Source organism: Mustela lutreola, chromosome 3 (assembly GCF_030435805.1).
Source record: "Mustela lutreola isolate mMusLut2 chromosome 3, mMusLut2.pri, whole genome shotgun sequence".
Taxonomy (NCBI): Eukaryota; Metazoa; Chordata; class Mammalia; order Carnivora; family Mustelidae; genus Mustela; species Mustela lutreola.
This window is the reverse complement of record NC_081292.1, coordinates 111,385,063-111,406,111: the sequence shown is the minus strand read 5'-3', so window position 1 is coordinate 111,406,111 and position 21,049 is coordinate 111,385,063. Positions and strand designations below refer to the sequence as shown.

Below are 21,049 nucleotides of genomic sequence, written 5' to 3'. Positions count from 1 at the left end.
TTATATAAGAAATATAGAGTGGAATTCTAAACCAAATATACAGTAATGTTGACTTTTATGTTCAGTTATATAGTTATTTTTACTAGAGTTCTTTATTTTTTCATCTGATTTTAAGTTACTAACTCCTTTTACTTCATCCTAAAGCAATCCCTTTAGCATTCCCTAGACTAGGTCAGATCCACTTGTAATGAACCTCCTCAGCTTTTGTTAAACTCGGAATGTTTTGGTTTCTCCTTCAACTTTGAAGGATGGTTTTGCTGGATACAGGATTTTGGTTGACGGCTTTTTCTTTTCAGCACTTTCATAATGATATCTCATCTCTTTCTGGCCTCACAGTTTTTGTTAAGAAATTTGCAGTTAAGGCAAAAAGAATATTTTGGCTTTATATACTTAAATTGGATGCTAGATTTTTTTTTTTTTTTCTGAATTAAGGAAAAATTTTGTTATAGAGGACACACAAACTTCTAATTTTATCTGAACTTCTGGGTTCATTAGACATTAGTTGCATTACTGCCAGTGTTTTGTTGGTTCAAAGTAAGTATGATTTAGTATATTGCTTAAGCTATTCATAAGGGACAGATTTAAATCTTAGGTTTTTTGTTGTTTAAAACAAATATATTTTCAAAAGAATAAATGACTTTAAATTTCAAAAAAAAAAAAAAAGAAATTTGCAGTTAAACCCATTGAAAATTCCCTATATGTAAGTTGATTGTCTTTTGCTGCTTTCAAGATTGTGTGTTTGTCATTAGCTTTTGGTAATTTGATTACAGTGTATCTCAGCCTGGATCTCCCTGTGTTTATCCTTCCTGGAGTTTTTGACCTTCTTGAGCATATAAATACATGTAGTTTTACAAATTTAGCAGGTGTTTGGCATTATTTCTGCAGATACTCTTTCTGTCCTTTCTTTCCTCTCTATTTGGGACTCCCTTGGTCTTATATTGGTATGCTAGTGGTCTTCCACATGTCTTTCAGTTTTGTTTTGTTTTCTATTTTCTATTTTCTTTTTGTTCCTCAGGGTAGATAATTTCAGTTAGCCTAAATTCTAGTTTACTGTTTTTTTTCTTTTGCCTCCTCAAACGTCCTATTTAAACCCTCTAGTAAATTTTAATTCTCATTGTAGTACATTTTAGCTCGAGAATATATGTGGATTTTTTAAAAGATTTCTATCTTGGGGGACCTGGGTGACTCAGTAGTTAGGCATCTACCTTCAGCTCAGGTCATGATCCCAGGTTCTGGGCATCGAGCCCCACATCAGGCTCCCCACTCGGCAGGAAGTGTGCTTGACCTCCTGCTTCTGTTCCCTTTCTTCCTGTGTCTTTCTCTGTGTCAAATAAATAAATAACATCTTTTAAAAAATTTCTATCTCTTTAATGATATTCTCCATTTTTTATACATTGTCGTCATGGTTTCCTTTTGCTCTTTGTTCATGGTTTCCTTTAGTTCTGTAAGTATATTTAAAACAGTTGATTTAAAGTCTTCATCTAATAAGAAACTTGTTTCTGCTTCCTCAGGGGCAGTTTCTGCTAATTTTTCCTGTCAGTGGACCATACAATCTTGATTCTTCCTATGCTTTAAATTTTGTACTGAAAACTGCATTTTGAATACAATAATATAGAACACTTGACACTGGATTCTTCCCCCTCTTAAGAACATATTTTTGTTGTTGTTGTTTGCTATAGACTGGAGCTGTTTTTGTTGTTTTTATTGACTTTTCTGATGTATTTTAAAAAGTCAGAATTTTCTGTCATATGTAGTCTCTGAAGTTTCTTTAGCTTGTGTTCAGCTAGTATTTTTACAAAGAATTCCTTGATTTGTAGGAGCCAAACAAACTCTCCCATTCTTTTCAGATCAGTTCTGTGCTGGGGATTTAATTCACTACTTAATCTGGTCATTTACAACTCTGCCTTGGCTGTCAAGTCCTGTTTTTATTAAGCCTAGAGTTCAGTCAGAGGTGGACACTTAAGGTCTTTTCAGGTCTTTTCTGAACATGCAACCTGCTCTTAACATGCTTGTGGTTTCCTGAATTTCCCAATATATGTAAGCACTTTGAATTTCTAATTTCTTAAAGAAATCTTGCCCCAGCTTCTCAAGCTTGAGTGCTCTGTTTTATGCTTTAACTGTAATTTCACCATGCCACCCACCCCCCAGATAGCTGTGGCTTATTCTTTTACCTTATAAAATTTTTCATAATATCCACTGATTTTCTGTACTGGGTATTCTGGGTCTGATGTAAGAAAAATAAGTGCCTTCTGTCAGTCTTTCCAATAGCTCCAGACAAGGAAGAGCAGGCAAACAGAGTTTCTTTGAGATAAGGTCTATTCTGCTTCTTCCAGAACCCAGGGACCAAGGTCACATACTCTAAATGCAGGCTGTTGACTTAAAGATCAGCACGGAACTAGGGAGGGGATTGGAGTAATGACAAATACAAATGCCACAAAGCTTTTCTACTATTTCTGGGTTACTTTTTTCTTGATTCATTGTTTACTAGATTGTTGTAAATGTTTGACTATTTTCCAGTGTTCTGACAAAGTTTATTCTGGCTGTTTTGCTTGCTTTTTGATGTTTCTGTGGAGTAACAGCCTCTTGGAGCTACTCATTCCTCCATGTTCACTGATACCCCTCTGATGATAAACCTTGCTGATACAGTTTACATGTGCTTTGGCCTCTGTCTATGATTAACATGAGCTCTTTATTCTACTTGAAACCTTCAAGCATAGGGTTTATATCTTTACCATCTACACAATTCCCCATGCTTATCATACCATGCATAATAGTTTGCATTATCAGTACAAACTGGGTTTCCAATAAATGTTGACCAGGAACAAACTTGCCAATTATTCATGCTTACATTAGCAATTAGAGATTTTAACAGAAGTATTTTGTGAAATTTCTTGAGGGGGAATAGAGTATATAGGGTATGATCATTAAATCTGATGAAAAAATGATGATATTGCCAAAAGAAAAATCCACATCATAGAGACCTAGAATACTATTTATTATACACTTAGCTGTTTGAAATGTAGATAAAAGTAAACAATAAAATACACAGTGATATACACAATAGGGCCTAGGGTAGTATATTTTAACAGATTATTAAGGACCTAAAAATACTTTTTGGGCATTTCAATTATATCTATCAACATTTACTGGATTAGATATTAAATTATATATTAATATATACTATTAATATATATAACATAAAATATATTAAATAAATTAAATATTAGATATTAAAATATAATTTTTGAGAATTTTTCTAAATGTTTCTTAATCACTTAAAATGGCAATAATAAAACTATACATGTGAATATACATGACATATAATAAAATAGTCATATTTTTCAGAAGAAAAAATAGTGAGAATAGCATTATTTCTTACTTTTTACAAATCTGTTTAATGTCTGGATGAATAGAAGGCATCAGATTGCTCATATGTTTTTCTGTGTTAATTCTTTTTGGTTGACATACATGAAGGAATCATGATCTCATAATTATATGTTATATGTAGTTATAAATGGACGATGTGTTTTAATAGCTTTTCACATAATTATAGTTGTCCTTCCTTGATCCTTCTTGAAAACTTGGCAGGTGATTGATTCTCAAAGGTTAGTTGCCATGTGGAATCTGAAAATATGTCAATAAATTATCAGTACTTTTCTACATTAAAACCCATTAGTCCACCTTTTACATTAGAAAGAGCTCTTACTTATGCATGATTCTGTAGCATTGTGCCTCGGCCATTTGCAGAATATCAGTTCATTGCATTATGCCAATTTTCCAATTGTTTATGGGGTTTATCGTACAACATAAAAACAAAATAGAACAAAAACATAGTTAATGTCATTGATAACACTACTTAAAAGTCTCAGTAGAAAAATTCTGGGGAGTGCTTGCTGGTTCATTCAGTAGCATGTGTGACTCCTGAACTCAAGGTTGTGAGTTCAAGCCCCACATGTGGTGCAGAGATTACTTAAAATCTTAAAAAAAAAAAAAAAAAAAAAAATTGGAAAGCAGTCAAATTCAAGGTAGAAGTCACCAGTTTTCCAAAATGTATGAGTTTTGCTTATGAGCTTAAATTTTATAATTTTATAATTTGTAACAGATAGTCACATGTATGTATGTCTATATGTTCATGCATGTATATGTTTTACATGAGAGGCTCATTTCACTATTTCGAAAAAAAGCATTTGCCTGTGTATCCTGTGTTTTCTGAAAGCTTGCACTATGCTACTTTGTTTTTGTGAAAAATCTACATGAGTATAATAAGGATTCTTTTTTTTTTTTTTTTTTTGGTAAAACTGAAAATCCTCTTTGGATTTCTTTTGGTTAGCCAAAACAAGTACTAATGTAGGACATTCATAAAAACAGGTACAATATAATGTGAGCTCTCAGAAGGCAGGGGGTACTTTCACTTTATGCATTTCAGTTTACAAAAGGTTTCAAAGGAACAGTCTACTTTCAAATACCAAACGAAACCTATACTTAAATCTGAAGTCATTGTTTGTTATTCATTCCTTCTTGTAAATATGGTGTTATGTGAAAAAAAAAAAAAAAAAGGTGGTTAATTCAGTTCATAACTAGCTGCCAAGGTGTTTTTCCTTGAGACGATGATCGTGTTGGTATACGGGATTTTGATTTTGTTTGAGTGTACTTCAGATTTTAAGCAGATTTTACACAGATATTAAAAGATTTAAGTATTGATATTTAATACAATTTTTATATTTTATAATTGTATCAAGGAAATTCTTTTTTTTTTTAAAGATTTTATTTATTTATTTGACAGAGAGAGATCACAAGTAGATGGAGAGGCAGGCAGAGAGAGAGAGAGGGAAGCAGGCTCCCTGCTGAGCAGAGAGCCCGATGCGGGACTCGATCCCAGGACCCTGAGATCATGACCCGAGCCAAAGGCAGCAGCCTAACCCACTGAGCCACCCAGGCGCCCCTGTATCAAGGAAATTCTTAAGTGAAATTGTTTTTTTTTTAATTGAGAGCATATAGACATAATAGTGTTGGCTCACAATAAAGTGCTCTGAATTTCATCCACCATTGTTTTGTACCAAGGGTGAAAATTTCAACCCAGTGTAAAAGGAAGATAATGTTGTAATATTATTGTGAATATAATTTTGAGTGTAGGACCCCTCTTTGGTAGTTTTCACAAACTATATATACTCTGTAAACCTGAGCTATAGGGTACTAAAGATATGAACCAAAACTTTGCTAATGGTAATGTAATTGAAACAAACAGTGTACCTGAGGGAGGAACACGGCTAAATAAGAACTCAAAGGCTCAAAGCAGAACCATAGCACTTTAAGGTAAAAAAAAAAATAATAATAAGGAAAAAGGCATCATTCCAGAGTGTGCATGTGTCTGCATCATTGCATAATTTTCTCACCATGTGAAAAGACTTTGTGCAAGTATATTTCTCATATTTAGCTTTTCTACTCAAATCCAGGATATGTTAATTTGAAAAAGGCCTCAAAAAGAGGTTTGAGAATGATTAGCATTTTGAATAATTGACTAATTTGACTAATTAAACCTATGAGTAAATCCTAAAGCTCTTGATTTATTTATTCAAGAGATCACAAGTTTGAGGTAGAATTTAATAAGTCCTTCAGAACCTGAAAATACTTTCTTTCTTTGATGAGCACCTAGAGTCTCTGCTGAAAACAAGGGGAAGTTGTCTAACATATAATAGAAGTGAGGGGATCCTACTGCTAGGCCATTGTATGTGTGTGTGTGTGTGTGTGTGTGCATGAGCATGTGTGCGCACACATACCAGTGTGTGTGCATGGTATTTCCAATAAAATTCTATATGAAGAGGTCAAAAATATGGTAAAGTAGAGCTGTTATGGTTGTGGAGTTCTGACCACATAACCCCTGTCCTTCCCCCTCCAGTTTTGTCCTGAGAGAGTTTATAGTAGTTTCTGGAATACAGCAGGCGGTGGTGTGATTTTGGTCAGAATTTTTCTCTCTACAAAGAGGAAACTGATGTGTAAACAGACTAAGTGAAATTGTCATGGGCATATGTGCTAGCTAAGGGTTGAACTAGAATTAGCATATGACCTCCTAGCTCTGATGCAATCTCTGTTATTTCAGCACTGTTACTTGTTCTTGTGTGAGAACAGAGATGGGAGTATAGGTCCATAACCATGTGTTGGGAACCTTAGAGAAGATGAAAGGGGTACAGGAGGCAAACCTCTGGTAATCTACATTTCATTATTTCATATTCAATGTAAAATTCATAAAAGTTCTCCCCATGTATGGTGAAAAGGGAGCAGAGTGGGGAAGGGGAAGAAGGAGACACATGAATAAATATAGGATACCTTATTTACCAGCTGTCCTGTTGGATTCTATTCAGTATAGACCCAGCTTTGGTCATAGTTTGGTAACTTTTCACATAGCTGATTTTTAATATGCATTTTTATAATTGAAATATGGCTTTTGATATAAATATCACGTGCCAGAAATATACTTAGGAAGGAACAAATGTTCAGTGGAAAATAATCTGATTTAGGGAATAAATTGTATTAGAAGGGTATATATTAATAGAGTTTATAAGAAACTAGGTTAATCTGAATCAAAAGTAGTTGTAGGCAGTAAAATTGATGAGGAATTGACTGGCCTCTTTCTTCAAGAAATTTAGCTATTGCCGCAAGATACGAGAGGTAAAAAAGGCAAAAGAAAGAGATACAAAAGTAAATTCCCGACATGCCAGAAGGAACAAGGGTGTTTTTCTGGTACTATAAAACAGATGTTATGTGATGCACTAATTCTTTTTGTACTTCTGCTTGAATGGCTGAATTGATGGTCACAACAATACTACATGACAAGCTGCTTGAAATTTCCTTCATTGAAAAGAGTAATAATTTATTATTTGTGTGATTCATATTTTTGGCCTTATAGATTCAACATAGTCAAATGTCCTTTTTCCAAAAAGAGACTTTAGAGTGATTTTTACATTTTACCTTTTTTTAAAATTAATTACAAGAAGAAACTCAAATACTGAGTTTCTGGTAGGGTAAATCTGAGATTTACATTCATAGATCTTGAAACATTTGGCTTAAAACAAGAGTGAAAGACAGGGATGTTCCAGAAGAACAAAAAAACATTTCTTTGTGGTTCTGAAATTGAAAAATTTAAAGCTGCTTCATATTGACTTATACATTTTGATGTTTTAATGATAATAATGAAAATGACTTTTAGTAAACTGAATATTTTGCCTAATGATTTCCATGTATTTGCTAATTTCTTTAAAAAATAAATAGGGGTGTACCTGGAGGGCTCATTCAGTTAATTGTCCGACTCTCGATTTCAGCTCCCGTCATGATCTCAGGATCTTAAGAGCGAGCCCTGTGTCCAGTTGCACACTTGGGGTGGAGTTTCTTCCTCTACCCTTCTCCTGACTCATGCTCTCTCTAAATCAAATAATCAATCAAATTTTCATTAAAAAAAAATCCACCTCTCATTATAACTAATAAGGTACTGGGTAGCATATTTCTGGTTAGATTGCAGTTAAATATGAGATACCTCTCTGATGTGTGTGTGTGTGTGTGTGTGTATGTATACATACTATATCTGAAAACCTATAATAATTAATAACTGCTGGTAAAAGGCTAAGTATTTTTTAGCCAAAAAAGACACTATGATTATTGTTATAACAATGAAGAGCAGCACAAAAATCTAATAACATGCATGGTATAACAAAAATCACAAGAGGAGAAGGGAACAGAGGATTTGGGGTTGGGTAAAATAGGTAAAGGGGAGTGGGAGAAATAGGCTTCCAGTAATTGTATGAATAAGTCCTAGGAATAAAAAGCACAACATAAGGAATGCAGTCAGGGATATCGTAATGGGAACATAAAGGGACAGATGGTAGTAGCTACACTTGTGGTGAGCATAGCTTATAATATATAAACTTGCCAATTCACTAAGTTGTATGTCTGAAACTTATGTAACATTGTATGTCAACTGTACTAAAAAAAATTGGCAATGGTAATCATTTGTTAAATGGTTACAAGATATAGAATCTTAGCTAAAATGTTCAGCTTTGGCAACATGAATTCAGTGACAGAACTGACATTAAATAATTCATTCCATGTTCTTTTTTCTGCTCTAATCTGTCTTTTAAGATCATAGACTGTTACTGGTATTTTTGTGCTTTCTTCCAAAAATCCAATCTTGCTTCTAAATGGCCTTTTGAAATAAGTTGATTGCATAATCTTAGAAGAAAAAAGAAAGTTCTTTAGTATTGAACTGAAGAAAAACTAATTTCTGACTTTCAGTTCTTTGTTTCTCTTTATAGAAACTGTGTTACTTTTTATCTAGTTTACTCTTGACATCAGAGGTTCAGAAATATTTCTTAATTTAATTCCTATTTGAAATAATTTCCTGTTAAAACACTAATAAAATATATCTAATCAGCTAGTTAGAATTTTCCACAAGAAGTACAACACCATTTCCCCTTCTGTTCACGTGATTCTGGCCTCTCTCCTGATGCCCACTATACCACCTCCTCCATTGCCCACTGCAATGTTTAAATCTCTATCTACTTTTACAGGAGGTTGTTACCTGTTTAGTGTTAGTGCTACTAACACTCTTCTAGCACATTTCTATTTTTTTTTTAAGATTTTATTTATTTATTTGACAGACAGAGATCACAAGTAGGCAGAGAGGCAGGCAGAGAGAGAGAGGAGGAAGCGGGCTCCCCACCAAGGAGAGAGCCCGATGCGGGACTCGATCCCAGAACCCTGGGATCATGACCTGAGCCGAAGGCAGAGGCTTTAACCCTCTGAGCCACCCAGGTGCCCCAATTTCTATTTTATTTTATTTCTATTTTAAACATTGATAGGGCGCCTGGGTGGCTCAGTGGGTTAAAGCCTCTGCCTTCGGCTCAGGTCATGATCTCAGGGTCCTGGGATCGAGCCCCACATCAGGCTCTCTGCTCAGTGGGGAGCCTGTTTCCCTTCCTCTCTCTCTGCCTGCCTCTCTGCCTACTTGTGATCTCTGTCTGTCAAATAAATAAGTAAGATCTTTTTAAAAAAATAAAAAAATAAACATTGATGAATTTTTAAAATTCACTGAAATGATAATACATTTCCCACTCCTTCATATCTGATAGTTATGGCTAAGTCCCAGACCTATTCAAAATATTTGTTGCTTGAACATTTCTCAACCAGTCAACAGACCATGAAGTTTTGTTTTATTATCTAACTGCTGTGTCATTAGTTGCCTTCTTATTTTCCATCTTTTTTCCCCATTCTTTTCTTTCACTAGGATGTTGAAACACTATACAGCAGACTAAATGTCAAAGTGTTTGTCATTTGAGATCAGATACACAATCCCAAACTCTCTCTAATGTTTCTTAATTTATCACCAAGAAAAAGAATAAAGGTTTACTAATTCCCAGTTAAATAATTGGTTCATAATGTAAATTTGAAGAATGAAAGTACATATTATTGAAACAGAAAAAAAAAAAAAGATGTGTCCTAGTACAACCTGTGCCTATTTCTTTTCTTTCTTTATTTTTTTTTAATTTTTAAAATTTTTATTATTTTATTTTATTTTATTTTTTAGAGAGGGAAAGAAGGGCCAAAACTAAGAGTTGGAAGCTTAACCAACCGAGACCCTCAGGCACCCCAAGAGAGATGGATATTAAATAAGTAATATTTTGTTATATTAGGGAATAGATAGTGTTTCAGAATTTCCTCTTAGGAAGATTTGTAAGAAAGGTACTGTACATGAGGGGGTTCATATCTTAAAATCCTTTACACTCTGTTACCACTTTCCCTCTGACCTATCTACTCTGCATTCAATGTGGATGGATTTGGGATGAATGGTGTCCATGAGCCACTGTTGTTAAGTGTGGCCTTTGTGTTGAAATACAGAGAAAGTTGTTAAAAATGTATCAAATAATAAGATTTCTCCAGATTAAAACATATATATATATATATATATATATATATATATATATATATATCCAGATGATTCTAGCATAAATTCAGTTCCTACGAAATGAGGTTCTAATATGGTTTATATTTGCTGATGAGGTGTGACAGGGAATGCTTGAATGCTACTGAACAGGTGAAACAGCTCCCAGCAGTGAGCAGAGGTTTAATTTGGGATTTTCCTGACAGGGTACAGGCCATTTTCTTGAAGAATACAAAACAAAGCAATAAAGCCCTACTTCTTAGTGAGTGCTGTGAGAAAAGAGAAAGACTGTGGCAATGGGACTTTCTTGGGCAGGTTGAACCAGAAAGGAATGCTGGTAAGATCTGAGGAGGGGATGCTGAGGAGCTGAATTTTGATTTGGAGAAGGGTTCTTGTGGCTAAAAGATAGCAAGAATATTCTTAAAATAACATATATAAAATTGTATATTGTCGCTTTTAAAAAGACCTAATTGATACAGTCTGAAAGAGGATGAGGAGAAAAAACTCAATTTGAGAGACATTGGAGTTTAATAAGTCAGAGAGATGCAGGTTCCATTTCAGTCCTGCCTCTTCCTAACCATGTAAACTTTCTCACTTTTAATCTCACTGGGCCTCAGTTTTCCCTGTGGAATGAACATGCCCAATAGGATTGGGAGGGCATTTGGAAAATGGAAGATTAATTGCAAAGGATGAACACCCCAAAAGATTATGATGAGATATGAAGAGACAGAAGATGGAGGAGAGAAGCCAGCTTGGGAGGGTATTCAATGAGAAGCTTAGTTACTCATTATATATATAGGCAGAAGAACTCTTTATTCCAGGACTGAAATATTCAAGAGACTTCAGTGCCCAGGAGCTAAGACAAATTTAAAGAAAGGAATGAAGAAAGAAATAAAGAGGAAAAGAAAGAAAAAAGAATGAAGTATATAGTTTGTTCTCTCAGTAATGAATGAAACCAAAGAAATTAGTTCTTAAATCACATATATGTCTCTCTTTCTCTGATTATTGTTTAAAAGGAAGATGAATTATAATAATTTGAATTACTTTGATGGGTTGATTTTATTTTTTTTTCATTTTTTTATTTTTTTAAGATTTTATTTATTTATTTGACAGAGATCACAAGTAGGCAGAGAGGCAGGTAGAGAGAGAGAGAAAGGGAAGCAGGCTCCCTGCTGAGAAGAGAGCCCAATGTGGGGCTCAATCCCAGGATCCTGGGATCATGACCTGAGCTGAAGCTTGAGTCTTTAACCCACTGAGCCACCCAGGCGCCCCTTGATGGGTTGATTTTAAAATCAATTCCAGGTAAATTGGAGTTAAAGGAAAAAAAATCTTCTTTTAAAATATATGAAATTATGGCAAATTACAAGAAATAAATAAATATAAATAAATCAACAATATTTTATTATAATTATTATATTATTATAATTATTATAATTCACAATATTTAAATATATAAATAAACAATTTAATAATAAATAAATAAAAATATAAATAAACATAATATTTAATATTTAAATATAAATAAAATAATAAATAAAAATAAATAATTTACTAATAATTTAAGAATTTAAATCATTATATTAAAATTAAATACTAATTTAAATAAATATAAATATTAAATAAAATATTTAAATATTAAAATATTAATTGATCAGTATGATGCAAAATGAAAAATGAATCATGTCATTTTGTTCATCAACACAGATCTAAACATTTAAGTAAAGATTTTGCAATTAATCTAGCAGTATAAAACAGTAATAATTCACTTGACCAATTAGGCTTTGTTATAAAGAAAGAAGTTTGCTGGAAATAGAAAGTTTCATTTATACAGTTTTTATAGCAATACATTAAAGGAAGAAAAATATGTTTGTATGAAAGAGGCTGAAGTTGCATGATGATATAGTAATTTCAAATAAAAACTCTGACATAGAAATAAAAATACTTTCTATGAATGATATTCCTTACCAAAATTCTAGAAAGAAAATATCTTATTCTATAATGAAATATTGAAGATGCTGCCATTGTAGAAAAAAGGACAGGTGTGTCATTACCACCATTATTATTCAACATTGTTTCTGTCATTCAGCATAATGGAATAATTTACTAAAATGAAATAAATGCTTTTTAATAAATGGTGCTAGCGAAATTGGGCATCGAGTAGAAGAAAATTTAAATAAAATATGAATCTCAAATGATCCTCAAACCATATTCGAAAAGTAACTCAAAATGCATCAAGGACTTACATACAAAATATAGAACTATCACCCTGTTAGAAAAAAAAAAAAAAATAGGAGAAAATCTGCAAGATCCCAGAGTGGGTAAAGAGTTTTTGGTTTTGACAGCAAAAACATGATTTATAAAAGGAAAAATTGATGAACTAGACCTCAACGGTTTTGAAAAAGTATTTGAAATTGAATATCTGGCAAATGATTTGTGTCTCGAATAAAGAACTTTCTAATTCAATTGGTAAACCAACAAACACACAAAAGTAATCTAATTAGATATGGGCAAATGGCATGAATAGACATTTCACTGAAGGAAATATACTGTTTACAAATATTCACATTAAAAGATTTTTATTAGCTATTTGGGAAATGCAAATTATAACCACAGTGAGAAAAAAGGCCCATTTCCAAAGGTTGCATGTTGTATTATCCTTTTTACATAGTATAACAAAATTATGGAGATGGAAATAACAAAATTACAGAGATGGAAAATAGATCAGTGTTTGCCAATGGCTGCAGAGGGAGGCTATGGTAATAAAAGTACAGTTCTGTCCTGTGACACAGTTATTCTGTATCTTGACAGTTGCTCATCATATATAATAAAATCACCCAGACACACCCACACCCACACAGGAAATGTAAAATTGAACATGTAAAATTGTAATCTGAATAGCTTTGTATAAATATCAATTTCTTTTTGTGATATTCATTATGAAAGAGGTTGCATATATTTAAGAGAAACTGAATGAAGTATATAAAGGATTTTCTTTCTGTATTATTTTGTACATCTGTGAATCTGTGAAATCCTTATATATCTATAATATGTAATATTGAAAACCTTATATATCTAGAATATATAGTATTAAAGTAAGAATGATAAGTATTCTGTTCATGATAATAGTAAACTATGTATCATTAGGACTAAATATAATAGGAAAAGTAGAGGATCTATATAAAAAACAGAAGATGTGATCTAATAAATGTACAAAATGTGAGTGTATAAGTAGTTCTGAGTGAAAAACTTTAATATTACTAAATGGCTAAAGTTTTTCAATTCAGTGTGTATATGTAGTACAATTTTAAGATTCTCCATTTGATAGGTTAAAATATTATTTTAAAGCCCATATAAAGGAAGATATGTTTGAGAATTACTGATACATAATTTGAAATATTTCTTGAAAATAAGATTATTTGATATGGTATACTTGCCTTATAAGATATTTCTTATATTAACATTTATAGCTGTATCTGCATTATAAAGGATGTAGTAATAAAATACGTGTGAAATCTGTATAATAAAATATATAGTAGACAAAATATGCCAAATTTACCTAGGAACAACAACAAAATCCTTTTAAAAAAAATACACACACACACACAAACATACATATATATATATATTTTTTAATATTTTAAAGATTTTATTTATTTGAGAGAGTGAGAGCTGGGGGAGGAGCAGAGGGAGAAAGAGAGACTAAGAATCTCAAGTGGACTCTGCTAAGCTTGGAGCCCAACGCAAGGCTCAGTCTCGCAACACTGAGGTCATGACCTGAGCTGAAATTGAGAGTCAGGTGCTTAATGGACTGAGCTACCCAGGTGCCCTGGTTTAGACAAGGGTGTAATTACACATATCTACCATTATAGATCATACAGCGTAGATTTACTGATGTAGAAATCTTCTGTGCCCTGCCTGTTTCCTTCCCCACTCTGCCCCACAACCCCTGGCAAACACTCATCTATTTTTAGTGTCTCCATAGTTTCCATTTTTCAGAATATTACATAGTTGAAATCATATAGTGTATAGTCTTTTTGAATTGTCTTCTTTCACCTAGTTGTAGGCATTTGAGTTTTCTCCATATGTTGTCATAGTTGATGGCTCATTTTTTATCACTACCTAATCTTCTGTTATCTGGATATATCACAGCTTGTTTATTGATTCACCTCCTGAGGGACATCTTGGTTCCTTCCAAGTTTTGGCAGTTATGAGTGAAGTTCATACCCAGAGTTTTGTGTGAACATAGGTTTTCAGTTCATCTGGGTAAATACCACAAAGCACAAATGCTGGATTGTGTATTTAGTTTTGTGAGAAAACTCTTGTCTTCCAAAGTGGCTTTAACACTTTGTAATCCCTCGGATGAGAGTTCGTCATTTTATTTATGACTGAGTCCTTCTCTGATGCCTTGTGCAAGACATTTCCCTTCATTTCTTTGAACTTCTGCAATACTCTGTATCCTCATTCTGACATTTAGCATTTGCTCTTTTGTTTTGCAAGTGTGAATCCCTCAGGACAGATCCTCGATATGTCTCCAGGAACTTAATACTTCATTTAAAATTTTGAAATTTTGAAAATTAAAGGTCCAGTATTTGTTGAATGAATAAAGTAAGTTCCAATTTTAATGTGTTAGAATCTCAAATGGAGCATTTTGTTTTAAAAATCCATATATGATCACGATGCCCTCTTCTAGCCTTGGGATCATACGGTTCTATCACCATTAGTAGCATTTTTTTTTTTCAGTTGTTTCTTAGCAGTTATTTTGTGGATTAAATATGTGGTTGATTCATGTCAGAGGAAATTGCATTTGAAGTTATTGATTCTTTACCCCAGCTTTTTAGCTGGAAGAAACAAAGCTCTCACTGCAATAAGTGCTGAACCTTTAAAAAACAGTATCTAATGAGGTTAGTATATATCTTTGACATTTTATTTTCAGCCAGAGTGAAGGTCACTGTTGAAAGGTAACAAAGATGATTTTATACAGTAAATAAAAATGCTATTGAAAAGAAAATGAAATACTGCTAACTTTTTATAGCCTCTTGTATCAAAAACACGTTTGTTATGCCAGATTTTGGTACTTCAACCATATTATCTTTCCATTTCTTAGGCTCTTGAACTAAAAAGGGGAGTTTAAATAGTTTTTATGTCAGGGGCTTACATACACGTATACTTTTTATTAATATTCTTGAATTGTATTTGAATTTTTGTGTTTAACTTCTCAATCTATTTAGTATTTGGTGGTAATTATTTGGTGGAACTTGGTATTCATTCTGTTATTTGGTGAACTTCCTTCTGAGTTGGGAAGTTTTCCTTATTGTTTATATCAAGGACCCTCAACTCTCTCATCTTTGGTGTTTACAATGAAAATATAAATTTAGCTTTAGGAGAATATGTCAAAGTCATTTTAGAAAGTAATGAGCTGGATTATGATTAAACCCTAAAAAATATGTGGGCACAGTGCAAAACAGGAACTCTTAACTTCTTTTATATTATATCACTACCTAACAAGGGATTGATCTATTAAATTTGTGCTAGATGAAGACAGATCTAATATTTAAAACAACTTAATATTTTGAAAAACTTCATGAAACGAAAAGCTTCAAATGCCAAAGTCCATATGATGATAACTACTTTATATTGTATTCTAATTAACATAACCTTGAAACAAAATAGTCCAATTTTTAGAATTCATTAGTTTTAAAAACTAACATGAGATAAGTGTCTAATCTAAGATTTGCTTCATTTTAGATGAACTCACAAATTCATCAGAAACTAGATTGTCTTTAGAAGACCTCTTCAGGAGAGACTTTGTGCTTCATGACCCAGAAGCTCGGTGGATCAATGGTATGTGCTCCATTTATTTTGAATTTCATGTCATTAAAATTAAAGTAAATAAAGTAAATAATGGTATTTTTAATTAAAATGGTATTTTAATCAGTGATTACATATACCGATATACTACTTAATCAGAAATTAATACCTTGGCTCTTGTGAGAGAAAACCAGTTCCTAAGATAGGTCATCAATCAAATTATTCTCCAAGTTTTAGATTGACTATTCTATCTCTGCTGTTCTTCATGATCACAAGTTCTGTGGCTTTTCAAGCATATGTTAAATCTCAACATTTCTCTGGGTCATTCTTACTGGTGTAGAAGTCTAGATTTGGGGAGACTGTATATGTAAGTGCTTCAGATTTGGCAGTTGGATTAATTTTCTTTTCTGATTTTATCAGTATCAAAAGTTTTTAAAAAGCATTTAGATTAAAAAAGAAACAACCAAAAATAAAAGCTACAAATGGCTCGCTCCATGGACTTGGGTTTAACTTAATGAAAGGTAATAGGAGAAGTTACTGGATAATCTAATCATAAGAAATGTGCGGGTAAAAAGGAAGTCATGTTTCCTTTCCTTGAGGATTCCAATTTGCCTTTCCATATGAATCACTGTTGTTAGATAGCTGTTAATCTTTGCCCTTCACTTTATTTAGACATAATAACTTTGCTTGTTTGCAAGGCATAGAGTAGATTATTTGTATGACAGATAAAAAGGATCTTTGCCTTTTTATGTAATAAAGATCATCTCACATCCAGTCCATCTTTCTTCTCTAATATTCTAATTAAGTGCATTTATGCCTTCAAATCAAATGATAATTTGTGGAAGCTATAAAAAGAATGTAACTTAGTTTTTGAGGGCAGAGGCCAAATCATACTTGTTTACCTAGCACTGATACAGTTCTTGGAGATCAGCAGGCACTCAAGATTTGAATAAATGAATGAATGTATTTAATTGAAATCCAGTGTTATTTTTAGGTAAACTCAAGTTTCAGTTAAAATTGGTTGGAAGATGAGTGTGTATCATGGGGATGGTATTATAGATACAGAAAACAGGACAGCGTTTTATTTATTTCTTTGTAAAATTTTATTTTGAATTATTCATTAATTTGGGATTTGCCATCCTGTTGCCTTGCACTATGATTACTTTAGATGTACCCTATGTTTGGTTCAGAAGAGCACTATGACTAAGGAGGGCTAATAAAGAGGTACGTCATTAACATTAGATGGATCTCTCACAAATCCTTCCCTTGCTTTTAATTTTAAAATCATCTTCATACTTGCTAGCATTTCTATTTTCTATTAAAGGAGGTGGCATAAAAATTGTGGAAAAAATCGGGAGTCATTAGATTTGAACTGGTCAGAAACATTCTGTTTTATTTACCATAATTTTGGACAAACTGTAGAAATTTGTGTAGTCTTTGACTTTGGAAAGCAATAAAAAATCATGGGCTTCATCATCCTTCTCAGGCGAGCTCAGACTATTCAAAGAGGCATTTACTCCTGTGTATAACTGACACTTTCATATTGAAATGCCAAAAGCCTGTACAGATACTTATGGTGAACTACTTGCTAAATTAAGCCACATTTCAATATCTAGGACACACATTCCACTTTAACCCTTTGCAGGATACCAACGTAGTGTATTTGTGGTTAATCATTTTCATCACTTTTTTCATCATTTCTTTTCCAATCACTGGTAAACCCGATGTTGAGAAAATATCCTCAGACAAAGCTAGAGTATTGTTATTAAACTCTAAGTAAAACCTAACACCTAAAATATTTGTGAAATGATTTGGCATAAAAAGAATCTTTGAAACAAGGTTAAACACACTTTAAGCTTTCAGACGCATGCAATCCTCACAGATACCACTGAAGAAACGGACTCACTGTTAGTGGATTTGTGCCGTGGCTTGCTTTTCAAGTAGAGCAGTAGATTTGTGTTCATTCATTTCTCTTATCCAACTCAGATCTCCTTTCTGGCAATCATTAGATACATGGCCTATTTACACATTCCTCACATAGCCAGAAAATACAGTGGGAGCTATGTGGATAAAATGTGTGACCTTGGCCTCATTATCACAGATTATATCTAAGGGTGAAATGTCATCTTTTTCTTTATGAGATGTCTCACTAGGTCATCTTTATATAAGTGGCTTGAAAGAGTCAAAGCTGAGCTCATTTGGAAGCTTCATTTAATTCTTGGAGGTCACCTAGGAACACTTAATGCATTACTGGTCAAGGAGAAGGAGGGAGTCGACATAGCCCTGGCAAGTCTAGGATGTAGTACAGTAATGTCGTTCATTATGCTGTTTCTCAACTAATATATCTGTGAATGTCATTGCAGCCTTGGATGGGTGCTCATGTTCATGGTTAGCTTAACAGCTGCCTTCCCCCAAATCTGCTCATATCCTTGAAATCTCCATTTTTATAGCATCATCTTCCTAGTTATGTCACCTTGAAACCTGGAAATCCATCTTTGGTAACATTATTCATCTCCCCACATACATTTGATGATCAATCAATCATCAAAGAAAGACCCAACATTAATTGGGGGCCTTCTGGGTTAACCTTCTGTGTTAAGTTTTGTGTGAGATGCTTTTTACCCATATTTTACGAATAGCATGTAAAGTTAAAATTATTAACCCCAGAAAACTGAGACTTCAGCAAAAATATATATCCAAAAACACAGCTGATAAGAGATGGACCCTGATTTACCGACTTTGTGACTATGTTTAAGTGTAAAACTTACCCTCTTTCATTGTTCAACTCTGAGATGTTGTTCCCAGCCTCTAACACATGTGCCAACTACTTTAATAATCTCATTGTTTTAGATTTCATTGCTATTAATCCTTTCATCTTTAGTATTACAGGAATGTCCTTTTCCTAGGTATATCCATATAATGTTAACTTATGTGGTCATGAAAGGAAATATATATAAATGTATTTATTAACATGTTCATATTATAAAAAGTGAACAAAGAGGTCTTCAAAACAGTGTTTATGGCATGTGACATCACACTATCTGTATTGTGTACCAGTGAATATGTCCAGATGGCTGGATTTTAATATACCTAATCTCCTCTAAGACAGTGCTTCTAAAACTGTTGTGAAAGATCACTATTTTTAAATTTAATTCATTTAATTCATTTTTTTCCCTTTGACTTTTGAACAGCACAAGGTTAGGGGCACCAACCATCCCGCACAGTTGAAAATTCACATGTAACTTCTGACTCCCCAGAGACTTATCTACTAATAGCTTCCTATTGACCGGATGCCTTTCTGATAACATAAACCATTGATTAATATGTATTTTATACTTTATACCTGTTATACTGTACTCATATAAAATGATCTAGAATTTAAGAACCACAATAAACAAGCAAAGGGAAAAATTAAGATAGACAAGACAAGAAACAGACTCTTAACCTCAGAGAACAAACTGATGGTTATCAGAGGGTAGGGGGTTAGGGAATGGGTTAAACAGGTGATGGGGGATTAAGGACTGTGCTTGTCATGATGAGTTATGGGTTATGTATGGAACTGTTAAATTACTATACTTTACACCTGAAAATAATACTACACTGTATGTTACCAATCTGGAATTAAAATAGAAACTTAGATTAAAAATAAAAAATGGCAAATGGAAAAGAAAATACTCTTTTTTTTTTTAAAGATTTCATTTATTTATTTGACAGACATCACTTCTCAGCCTTTTAGCTAAGATCAAGTGTATTTATTTGACAGACAGAGATCACAAGTAGGCAGAAAGGCAGGCAGAGAGAGAAGGGGAAGCAAGCTCCCTGCTGAGTAGAGAGCCCGATGCGGGGCTTGATCCCAGGACCCTGAGATCATGACCTGAGCCAAAGGCAGAGGCTTAACCCATTGAGCCACCCAGGCACCCCGAAAAAAGAAAATATTCTTAAGAAAATCATAAGGAAGAGAAAAAAATACTTACTGTACAGTAATGTACCAAAAATCTGCATATAAATGGACCCAAATAATTCAAATCCATGTTGTTCAGTGTCATTTTCATTTTAGCATGAATCAGTACTTTTGAAAAGTACAATAAAAGTAAATAAGTGAAAAAAAGGTAACTAGATACTCAAATACAACCTCAAATTTCATCTTATTGCAATCAAATGTTCTAAAATTGTATTTCAAAAAATGTAAGTACAAACATAATATTGGAATTAAAGAAGGAATTTCAAATATTACTTTGGGAGAGTATTACTATTATGTCTCTAACTTTTTGTTATTCCTAAATCAGAATTAAACAAATATTAAATGCCTCTTCTCATATTTTGAAGAGACACTGGCATATCACAATTTAAAGTTTTAATGTAATAAATTAACTTGCTTCCTTCTTTTTAAATTAAATAATCTAGGTTAGACTGTTGATAGCCCTGCTCATTGAGGACAACCTTTATCTCAATTATTTCTGTTTTTTGTTTTAATAATATTCATGTAGAAGAGAAATCAGTCTCCAAAAAGAGGATCATAATAATGGAAAGCAAAGACTTTAAAGCGGTTTTGGTGATCTCTGAATATTCATTTTGAGCTTTTACCCATAACGAATCATGAGATAACTTGGTAACTTCCACTCTTTACCACTAGTCAGTTTCAAAATTTATCTTGCATAGTATAGATCATTTAAATCATTTTTTGTTAAAAGTAGATCGTGAATTTTAAATACGTCTGGGTTATAATAGGCAAACTAATGTTAAATTATAGCAGCAGGTAATGAGATTCTGTTGTGTACAGCTAGTCTGTTACTGGCTCACCCACTAGTTCAGCTGCTCAGTGAGATTAGTCCACTTATGTATTTGGACTTGCAGTGATGTGAAATTGCTTCCAGATTTTCTAAATGTGTATTCTCAATTAAACTTGTCCAATTGTTGACCAGTGACCAATACTTTGCCAGCTGGCTGTGGTTTGCCAACATCAGCTCAGAGAGACAGAAGGCCTTGGGGAATGGAACCTGCATCATGTTCATGTTTGAGTCACCCCAGGAATTAGCACCTTGCCTAGACTCATCTTCTACTCAGTAAGTGGTTTAGTTAGCATAATGGGATACACCACTATATTTTCCTATATATGGGTGGACCCCTTGATCCACAAACAGTAGAGGATTAATTTCAGTTCCTTCTCTCATCATATGCATAGACTTTCTCTATTCTGTACAAACCTGTGAGCATGTGAGCTGTTGCACATTTTTTTTTTTTTTAAATGGCTAGCTAGGATGAATGATGATGTCTGAGGTTCTGGATTTAATCATGACTTTATTGGACAGTGTT

The 21,049-nt window shown here is 33.2% G+C and overlaps 1 protein-coding gene across 2 annotated transcripts in view; it reads left to right on the top strand.

The window, feature by feature from the left end:
* DPP10 (dipeptidyl peptidase like 10) overlaps window positions 1-21,049 on the top strand; it is a 646,930-nt gene that overhangs the window by 174,781 nt on the left and 451,100 nt on the right. For both annotated transcript variants that reach the window (XM_059166678.1, XM_059166679.1), the window contains exon 3: window positions 15,674-15,769. In XM_059166678.1, the coding sequence (XP_059022661.1) occupies window positions 15,674-15,769 (96 nt within the window). The remainder of the gene's footprint in view (window positions 1-15,673; window positions 15,770-21,049) is intronic.